General features: G+C 39.3%; 1 protein-coding gene across 2 annotated transcripts in view; it reads left to right on the top strand.

The window, feature by feature from the left end:
* The first annotated feature begins 485 nt into the window (after positions 1-485).
* Positions 486-10,991, top strand: part of map2k5 (mitogen-activated protein kinase kinase 5) — a 62,201-nt gene continuing 51,695 nt past the window's right edge. For both annotated transcript variants that reach the window (XM_040045649.1, XM_040045650.1), the window contains exons 1-5: positions 486-951; positions 1,124-1,172; positions 2,012-2,079; positions 9,278-9,347; positions 10,117-10,157. In XM_040045649.1, the coding sequence (XP_039901583.1) occupies positions 853-951; positions 1,124-1,172; positions 2,012-2,079; positions 9,278-9,347; positions 10,117-10,157 (327 nt within the window). In that variant the 5' untranslated portion in view covers positions 486-852. The remainder of the gene's footprint in view (positions 952-1,123; positions 1,173-2,011; positions 2,080-9,277; positions 9,348-10,116; positions 10,158-10,991) is intronic.

Below are 10,991 nucleotides of genomic sequence, written 5' to 3'. Positions count from 1 at the left end.
ACATAATGTGGATTGCACAACACTGGTCACTACATTCTTCATTTCCAGTTAATACTTGTACAGCTGCTGTTATTGTGTGTATATATATATTTATTTATATTTCTTCATACATTCTTATATAGTTCTATATTGTGTATTTTGTTGTACAGTTGTTTTATTTTCAACTTTAATTTATATATTTTATCTTATTCTTTCCCAGTTAAATTTACCCTTCATTCTAATTTGTGTTGTACAGTTATTTCATTTTTAACCTTAATTTATATTTTATTCCTTCCTAGTTAAATTTACCCTTTTTAATTTTTCATATTTATTTCCTATCTTATTCATAGCCTTTTCCTTTTTTGTTTTCTTTAGGTCACGAGCAGTTGTCCAAGCATTTCACTACATATCGTACTGTGTATGACTGTGTACGTGACAAATAAAATTTGAATTTGAATTTGAATTTGAAATAGTGCAAGTCTTTTATTTTGAAAAGGCAACGAGCGGATGTTGATTCGGAAGCGCTGTTGTAGCAGTTTCCTCAAAACTAGCTACACAGCTAAACACCTACGTTAGTACAGTGTAAACTTTGTCTCGTGGAGCAGTGGTGTACACGTTCACACTTCGGGATAAGCCTTTCATACGGTTATGACTTGACTGAGGTGTCGGCGGCGACCGACCTCAAAACCTTTTTGTTTTTTAAAAAAGCTCCGCATCACTTAAATCAAGAATCCGGACTGAGCAGGATGCTAGCATGTATCGTTAGCAAACTGCTGCAGGGAATTAGCTGGTTAGCTTCCACATCCAGTCAACTATTATGAGGCTGAAGCTTCCCTCTTATTGCTCTCACTTAGGTTAAATACTGACAGCGCAATGAACACCGAGGCGATAGTGATCCGAATAAAAACGCCGACAGGAGACATGGACTCGTCCGTGGACTGTCCGTCTCTTCTGAATTTCAATGACTTGCTCGTGAGTCTGCCTCATGCCAACTATCACTTTTCACTCACAGACACACTGCACAAGTCAAAAACACACGGACTGTTTCTGACTCAGCGTGTCGTAACCCTGCCTCATTAATATCTGTCAGTCTAATAACTATCCTTAGCTGTCTGGTCCTAATTCACCCTGTCAAACATTACAGGTCGCAATCAGAGATGTCATGCCTGAAGCCACTGTCACGGCCTTTGAATGTAAGTACCTGCTTTAGAGTTGGACTGCTGTAATGCTGCAAGAGGAAATTGGAAGCTTTGAATGACTGTGTTTACACACCAAAACAATAGCCCTGTAATGTAGGGACTTGTAATCAGTTATCAGATTGGTCTGAAGGAGAGGAGATCTCATGCAGCTGTGTGGGACACTTGTTTATCCCGTCATAAACAGTAAGAACCGATCCCTGCTGTCATGGGCTAGACTCTAGCCCTCTTGAACGGGCTTCATCTATCTGAGAGAGTAAAAAGCTTCACACATTTTCATTGTGTTAGCTTCTCTCTTCTGTTCCCTTTTTTTTACTACTCGTGTTAACCTCTAGCATGCGTTTTATCCAGACATGCCATAGCTACTGTACTAACTGATTGATTGACAGGAACAGTTGAAGTTTCTCTCATTCAATCAAATTAAGATTTAGCCTCTTGGAATAGGCACCATTCAAGCCTGTTTACAGGTAGAATGCAAAGAGTTTGATTGACATACAAACATATAAATACTGCTTACTGAGTGCTTTTATACGTTATATTTTATTGTATGATTTTGATTGTATGTTTTGGCTCCCCAAATTTTGCTATTGCATTAATACTTAATATGGAATGATATGCTTTTTTGTGTGCATGCCTTGATTTTATTAAATGTTTATTATATACATAAAAGTGTTGTTTTACAGTATCTTCTGTTTATATTTATTATACCACACTTGTTACTGCAAAAAAAATCTGTTTTGAATTTTCTCTGTGATTTCCCCCCTTCCCCATTATTAGTATTTTATTTTTTACAGTTGTACTGTTTTTGTTTTTGTTGTTTTTTTTTGTTTTTTTAGACGAAGATGAGGTGGGAGACAGAATCACAGTAAGAAGTGATGAAGAACTCAAAGCCATGTTGTCATATGTGAGTACATAAATGTTGCATGCAGTACTTTGACCAAGTCAGGCATAATATCCACAAATTAGAATACTGTGCGAAAGTCTTGAGCGACCCTTGCTTCCTCTTTATATTTTGTTTCCAACAAGCTGGACTTTGTAAGTCTTTAAAGTGCTCTTGAGCATAATTCTCTAGGCTATCTGAAGGTCAGGATATTGGCTGATTTTTTTTTTTTTTTTAAACTAGTTTTCAGTTCAGTCTTCCTACCTGACCATTTTCAGAGGACTGATGTTTGTTGTTTTGAGCTATTAGTCAAAAATCACATATCTCAGCAAGGTGTGTCAAGAAATCTGAAGAAACTAAACAAGTGGAGAACAAAAGAAGATGTGGTAGGCCTAAAAGTATTATTTACAGTAGATGAAAAGTACCTGAAAGTCCACAGAAAGTCATTAAGGCATGGGAAAGCGAGGGTCAGATTAACATGAAGAAAGGTAAAGCAAAAAAGAGACAGAGAATTTTTTTTAAAAGGGTGGGAAAAAAGACACAAAGGACAATAGGTCACCAACTGCTGCATCTGTAACAAAACGCATTCAGCAAATAAAAAGCACCTGATAGAGGATAGATACGCAAACGTACAGTCTTTCTGTGTGTATGAGTAATAACACTCATACACACAGAGTGTGATTGTGTGGTTTTCATGAAAGTTACTTGATTATGAGTTTGAGAAACAACAACAACAGCCACTGGTAGCCAGAGGTGACAACCTAAATTACACAAGAAATGGACTGAAAATATGTGGCAACAGGTCTTATGGAGTGATGAAGCTAAATTTGTTTAAAGTTTGTTGAGTTTAGGTTAAAGGTAGAACAGTGAGTGTCTACAGCTATCTGTTAAACACTGTGAAGGCTCCGTCATGGTTTGGGGCTGCAGTTAAGCCTGTGGTGTTGGAGGTCTTGTCAAAGCTGATGGATTCTGAGTGCAGAAAAGTGTGGCCAGACTTTGATACACCATGCAATCCCATCTGGAAAGTGTGTGCCTGGCAACAGCTTTATTATTCAGCATGACAATGATCCCAAACACACTGCCACTGCGCAGAAAAACACACAATTGAACACAGTCAGTCATGGATTGGCCTCCCCAGAGCCCAGACGTCAATATTTTCGAAACAGTGTGACAGAGAACAGAACAAAAGGCAGCCAACATCCAAAGAAGAGCTCTGGATGTCCTTCAAGAAGCCTGGAGAAATATTCCTAAAGTCTATTTACGCAAATTAAAAGAAAGATTGTCTAGGACAGGGGTCGGCAACCTGCGGCTCCAGAGCCGCATGCGACTCTTTAGTCCTTTTAGTGCAGCTCCGCGTGGTTTGGGAAAATAAATTAGTTTTTTTTTTAAGTAATTACCTGAAGTGTATTTTATTTATTTTAGTTCTTTTTTTAACTTGTAGTTCTAAATTGGAAGATTATTGTGAAATATAAATATAAATGTATTTATATAAATTATATTCTATTATTTTTTGATCGCTCAAAATAAGCGTCACACTTGCGAAAGCCGATATACCCGCCGAAACGCCGTGCCTTTATCGAGACTTTCAACCCCAGGTAGGCCAATTATGGATCTTCGGATCCACATTATGTCAGCATCTATTCTCCACTGTGAACTATGTTAAAAACAAACACCGCTCACGCCTCACAGATGACAGCTTACAGTCCTGCGTAAAGGTGAAAGTGACTTCGTACAGCCCCGATTTGCAGACGCTGTGCGCAGAGGTTCAGGAGCAGAAGTCCCATTGTAAACATATCACGGCAGACCCGACGATGTTTCCATGAACACGCATCTCTTTATTGACCACTTTTCACACACGGTTGCTGTACGCATACAGCCGGCTGTAGCTTTTCAGCTCACAGCCCGACACACACCAACACAACAGCACAGATAGCACAGACGTTAAGGCGGCGAGGCGTGATTGCGGGTGCCACTCAGGTGCGTCCGCCTCCCCTGCAGCGGCGCTGCAGACCACGCCCCGCCACACACATTAACCAGGTAAAATACATATTTAGGCAGAATTTTGCAAATATCTATTTTTCATTTTTCAGCAGCATAGTGCTTTTTTTTTCCAATTTTTTTTTTTTTTTTAAGTCAGGTCAAGGCTCCAAAAGCCCAAAGGCGATTTAAGGGTGGCGGCTCACAACAGTTTTTCTTTGCTACATGGATCATTTTAGTTCAGCTGGGTGTCTTTCCTTTTGTTATATTTCTTTAAGAGTTCAAAATGTGTTAATTACATAAATAAAATGTAATTTTCTCTGTAGCACTTCATGGATTTAAGCAACACCTTACCGGTAGTTGTTTACACAAAGCATAAAGGTAAAAAAAAACCAATATATACAGTGTTATCTTCATTTTAGATGTCAAAAAGTACTTGCGGCTCCAGTGTTTTCTTTTGCATGGAAATTGCGTCCAAATGGCTTTTTGGGTGTTAAAGGTTGCTGACCCCTGGTCTAAGAGAATTCACACTGTTTAAGAATAAATATGGTCACACCAAATATTGAATTTCAGACTTGTTAGAATTATACAAGCTCTATACATATGCTGTATTTCCAAGTATGTCTGCACATGTGTCAATAAATCACTGCACCTATTTCCTAATTTCCTAGCAAAATATAAAGAAATGAGGGGTTGATCAAGACTTTTGCACAGCACTGTACATGCCAGGGTTATGTTTTCCAGTTATGCTGCTGTATTGTAGCATTCTTACTGTGTGCCGATTCCTCATTGGAAAGTAGTTCTGACAGAAACTGTTCACATTCAATCCTTTGTGCAGTTTAGATGAAATGGCCAAGAGCATGTCTGAACTACATTTGAGCATTTTGAAAGGTCCTCCTCCTTTATGTGTTCTGCACTATTTTGGTTAATTTTTTTTGTGCAGCTTTTTAGAGCCATTTAAGTGTCTGGGGTTTTGTATATTGTATCGTTTGGAAAGCTTTTGAGGCACGTCAAATTGACATGACACAGTAACAAGGACGTTGTTCAGATTTTCTGTATTTTTTAAGTGCTTTGCTCAGCGCCATAATAAAGCCACTCACCTCTCTTTTTATTAAGCAAAACCTTAGACCCAGTCAATCCTCAACAATCCTGAACTCTCAGTTTGAGTGTTTACCTTTCTAGCTCGCATGGACTTAAGGTGTAAATAAGTCATTTTAAGAATGGTTTGAAAAAACCTTTAGTATTAAATATGCTACACCAAAGTTTTTAATGTTAAATTAAAAGGCGTTCTTCGATAGCCACCAAAACCTTGGTGGAATTCAAAATGACCTCATCAATCTGGTGAGTTATATCAAATACTATAAAATACTTGGCCTAGAACGAGAAGCACAATTTTTCAGGTAGCAAAACATGAGACGGTAAGATACTGATTTGATGGCAATCTCCACTGACGTAGTTATTTATAATATAACATGAAGAAATTGAAGCCATATAGCCTCATCTAGTAGCAGTTAACCTATGGCAATATTCAGCAGCACACATGCAGACACGTCCCACATCCCCTTCAGCTCCCTCAAATACTGCAGTATATTTTCATATTCGACCATACTTACTGTTCATGCCGCGGACAGTAAGAGTAATGGTGTGTAATGGGTTTTCTGTATGAAGTACACTGTAAACTAAATGAACTGTCAATTTTTATTATTTATTATTCAGTACTTAAAGTTTTGCCTCATTAAAGAGCAGCCCCCCTGGGCTGCAGAGTTGTTCAAAATCTACTTTCATCTGTGGATGTCTTTTACCCCCCATCAGCTCACAATGATGCTACTAGAGCCACAGGCACAATTTACACTCCCTGCTTTTTTTTTTGTCCATTTTTGTCATGCATTCACTTGTGGTTGCTTTTTAATCATTAAGTAGCATAGGGTAGCAGGGTGATTAAGCAAAAAGAGACAGATGTTGTGCCAAGAAGTGTTGTTAAACAGACGTGGAAAAGGCTTTGACCTAAGCAAGTTTTGTTTTCCACAGATCCAGCGGATGTTGTTCTGTGCACTGTCCTGTTAAAGCTGGAGTAATGGTTGAGAAAGGGGCAGTGTTTACAGTGGGACAAATTATGATTTGATCTCCTGCTGAATTTGTACGTTTGCTCACTTACAGTGAAATCAACAGTCTCTAATTTTTATGGCAGTTTAATTTTAATGGAGAGAGACCAAAATTCAACCAAAATCCAGAAAAAAAATCCTGTTGCATAAAACTTCTAAACTGATTTGCATGTCATTGAGTGAAAAAACCATTTGATCCCCAAGCAAAACAGGACTTAGTACTTGGTAGAAAAACCCTTGTTGGAGAGTAGAGCAGTAAGAGGTTTCTTGTAGTTGGTGTTCAGGTTTGCACACATCTGTGTGAAGTTGTCTTTTACCCTTAACAAAAAACAGCCCCAAGACATAATGTTTCCACCTTCGTGCTTGACGTTGGGGATGCCGTTCTTTGGGTCATACCCAACATTTCTCTTTCTTCAGACGCGGTAGGTCGATGCCAAAGAGCTCAATTTTGGTTTCCACAAAATTCCACAGCAGCTTCAGACTTCCATGATGCTGACCAACGTTGACTGATGGTCATTTTATATTTCTTTCATTATATGTCTGTGTGTGCACACAGCCAGTCTGTAGGTGCTGTAATTCTGGCTGGGTTGAAGGGGATTAAATACTTTTTTGTAATAATTCTGTCTTGCTCCATTAAAACCACAAACTTGCATTAACATTAGAGACTCTTAATTTCTATGTAAATTTTGGTTGTTTCTATTGTGATGTCAGCCCAAGAAGTCATACGTCTGTGATTTCAACAAAAAAGAAAAGTTGTCATTTATCATGGGCTAAATGTTTAGTTGTATGTTACATGGAAAATATCGCAATTAATTACAGAACCGTGCAGACTTGTTTTACTTGTTAGATAAAATTAGGCCGACACTGTGGTTTGTTTTTATTGCATTTTTATTTGTCTGAAAAAATGCATGTCCAAAAACCTTGAGTTCCTTGTAATTTGTTGCAGATGAAATGAAAATGAAATGAAAAAATTGATATTTTGTTAAAGAAACATTGAAACGTGTATTGTTTTTGCTGGCAGTTACACTTTTTGTCTTTATTCTGACATGCCTTAGGTGTATATAAATTTATGACTGACCCCTGCCTCTTTCTACAGCGCCCAATAGAAATATTAAGTATCCACAACAGTGCACAGCTTTTCCCACAGATTTCAGACCCCATTTGTTCAGTGAATTTTTGGCAAACAAATCTCGGAGCCTCATAATGGCTTTCTACTCATGGGACTGCCAGCTGTACAAAAAGCTGCTGATCACCTGGAAATACTGGGCTCACTAGACTATAATTTACGCTAGCCGTGTACTTTGAATGTTTTATGCAAGTGTTATGCATTTCAGCTCTGGATTGCATTTGTATTTAGGGTTTTTTTTTCCCTGTTGTTTGCTGCCTTTTGGCCTCCGTGGAGACTAGTGGGTTTTTGCTTGAGTGTTATTAATTCCAGGTGAGCAGACAGCCATTATATGAAATTAATAGGAATTAAGGGAAGCAGCATGTTAGGTGAAATGTGGGATAATTCAGTTTCTTCACGGTTGCTTTGTGTGTGTCTGTGTGTGTGCGTTTGGGAGGGTGTGTATATTTTTATTAGGAAATGTATAATCAGGCTTTTAAATATGCTGTCAGTGCACGATGTTTGCTTTCTTTCTTTCTTTCTTTTTTTTTTTGTCTTGTTCAAGATCTTTGCTTTAACATTGCCCTGCGAAAAATTCACGCTCGTGATTACTGAGCAAAATTAATGCTCAAATTCAGCACTTAATTAACATCAGTCTACAGAGGGCATTTATTGTGAGAAGTATCCCCCAGCACTAAGAACATTGATTGCTACATGCTCCTGCGAGACCCGCTAGACTTCCAGGCATTTCTAATCATTGTTCGACACCTTGAAAGACAGACGCCCCCTGTTCAAAGTTAAAGACCAGCCTATGTCAGGTGCTTAAAAAAAAAACAAAAAAACATGTGACCTCATCCCTTCCTCACTCAGCTCCCCCTGGAGGTAGTGGCGCTAATTCCACCATTCCCATTTGCTCTTGGTCTGCTAATGATGATGAGACTCACTTTCTCTCTCTTGCACTCTGGCTTGTCCCTTAAGGCTGAGCGATGGTATTTGGGATCGGACACTGTTTAGTTATTGGCCAACAATGGAGAATGTCTTTTAATAACACACCTACTACAGATTAGGTGGTAATTGCAGCCTTAATCAATAAGCTAGCTGAGCGGAAAATTAAAGGTACGTGAAGCCCGAACACCCCCAATCCCCCCCCCAACACACACACAAACACACACACACACCATGTTTTTTTTGCTATTAAGACCCATTGTTCAGATGCGGCCTATTGAGAATGCTGGAGGGCGAAAGCAGAGGGCTAGGAGCGAGGAGGGGATCTGACAGTGATAAATAGGCCTTTTAATAACAGCTGTGCCACATGGGTAGCCATTCTGATCCATTCCAATCCAAGCCGTGCCCATCGTCCTCCCTCCTGCCTCCTCAGTGAAAGAGCATTTACATTTTGCTGCGATCACTCAGTACTAGTTTGTAAATGAATTACAATAAACTTGTGTATGTGTGCACAATATAAAGACATCGTCTCAAACTCAACCCCTGCAAAAGCAGAAGACATCAACAAAACGCACATAAGTAAACACACACACACACTCTCTCTCTGCCATGCTCACACACACTTGCTGTTTAACAGATGGTTTGGTTAACTGAAACATCAATTATTGCATTGCCTTGGCAAGCAACCGAGAGGCTCCAGAGTGCGTGCATGCACGTGTTAGTCCTGTAGGATATGAGTGTTTGGTGAGCTGTTGACCTGGAGGAGAAAAGGGTTAATGCTACACTCCTTCAGAACAAGCCCACAGGGCATTGGTCCTCGTCTGCAACAGATTTCCGCACAGCATGCTCACGTTTTTTACAAAAGACTGTGGATTAATTCTGGTGGCAGTTAAATAAACATTTTGTGTGTGTGTAATACTCTAAAATTAGGCCATGTAGTGTAGGGTCAGATCTTCAAATTTAAGGTTTTTCTACCTCTGTCGTGTGCTGATAACATTCTTGTACAGATATTATCTGTGAACTTAAATGCATGTAAAGTCATTTCAATTTAGTGTCACACTCGACTGTTTGTCATTTGCTTTTCCCCTTTTAGTACTGCAACACAATGAATGAACAACGCATGAATGGACTGCTGCCGGACCCTCTGCAGATTTTTCCAAGAGGTACAAAAGTGAGATGTTCCATTTTTATCACGGGCTAGGCGATGCTAAAGGCTGCTTTGTAATTAACGTGGTGACAATTAATCACCAGCACCATTTAAATATATAAAAATATTCACACTTTATTTGTAAACGCCTATTTTACTAAAATTAGTGTACATGACCTGCGCTGTTTTCACAAAAATGTGAGCATTTGGTGAGTAGGAGTAACAGTGGAGCCTCTGGATAACATTAAAATTCAGCGGCTGGCTTTGTTGTTGAATGTCATTCATAAATCTACATTTCTTTTGCTCCAAGGGCATTCAAAGTGCATGCTTGTGTTCAGCTCAGGCTAAGCCTTGCCTGCATCTCTGGCATTGTGCAGTTTCTGTTCCTAAACTGGTTTTCATAATGAGGGCCTTTTCATAACATAGTTTTTCTATATTTTCAGCTAGTTTTCACAACGCTCAAAGACATACATAATCTCTAACAGGCCCTAGGGGAGATGTGATGAAACATTTTATTGTCTCCCTTTAGCTCTCTGGCTCACTCTGTTTCTCTCTCTATCTGCCCCTCTTTCCTCTAACGCTGTGATTGTTTTCTTCCTACCTAACTACCAACCAACCATCTCAAGAGACCAACAGCTCAATCACTCTCTTGTCCACAACTAATTTTTTAGTAACTCTCATTTCATTTCATCATTTTTTTTCCTTCATGAAGAACTGATTCCTTTTCACCACATTTGTAAATGGCCCAGTGATGTGTTCTACAATCTAGTCAATTACTGTTTCAGCCGGCAAGACTCCAGGGATCCGGAACATACATGGCCTGAAGGTACCTATCTCAATAATTGTTTCGGCTGCCTTACACAGAGAATGAGGGGAGGGGAGGGTGAGAAGTTGAGTCAAATGGATTGATAATGCTGTGTTCCACTTATTGAAATGTCAATTGAAGTCAAGGCTCTCCTTCTCTTTCACTCATTGTCTTGCTCCCCTCGACTATGTTTATGCATTAGCATATCTGGCTGCGGCTGTAGCAGGGCCTGTCTCTCTGCTTTTCCATCCGTCTCTGTATTCTTGATTCTCATGCTGCGATAGTCATTTAAGAACAAGGTGTTATCTCCCCTCCAGAGTATTATGATCCTCTCATTCCCTATGATAGAAAGAGTGTCAGCGTTGGTTAGAGAAAAAACTAAATCGGGCAATAAGAAGATGTCATTGTTCAACCATGAAATTGTCATTACAAGCCCCCAAATGGCCTCTCGCAGACCTTCCCATTTTATGTTAGGCATATGTTGCTATTGAAACTCACTGCTAATTACCATGGGTTAAATGACTTGACACCTCCTCCATCTCTCCAGATGATCCATATTATATCCATCTGCATTTCAATGATAAAATCCCCCCCCCCCACACACACACACACACAAATACTACTTTATGTATCCTCTGAGGAGCTTTGAGAAGTGCTACTGAACCGAGTCAGTTTTTTTAAAGGTCAAGAGTCGGTTTTGAGAATACGATGTTCTTTCCAGAAAACCTTTAGTCTTTTGCTAATCTTTCCCCGCTTTTCTCCTGCTTTAATACAAAAGTAATTGGCCGAGGGAAGCCCTGTGTGCCTTTTTAAATGAGGTTTTCTTGGGCACTAATTAAAGAGACATTCCCTGTG

The sequence above is a fragment of the Simochromis diagramma genome, unplaced genomic scaffold, assembly GCF_900408965.1.
Source record: "Simochromis diagramma unplaced genomic scaffold, fSimDia1.1 OVJJ01000079.1, whole genome shotgun sequence".
Classification (NCBI taxonomy): Eukaryota; Metazoa; Chordata; class Actinopteri; order Cichliformes; family Cichlidae; genus Simochromis; species Simochromis diagramma.
Note: the sequence above shows the minus strand (reverse complement) of the source record. Positions and strands in the feature narration are given on the sequence as shown.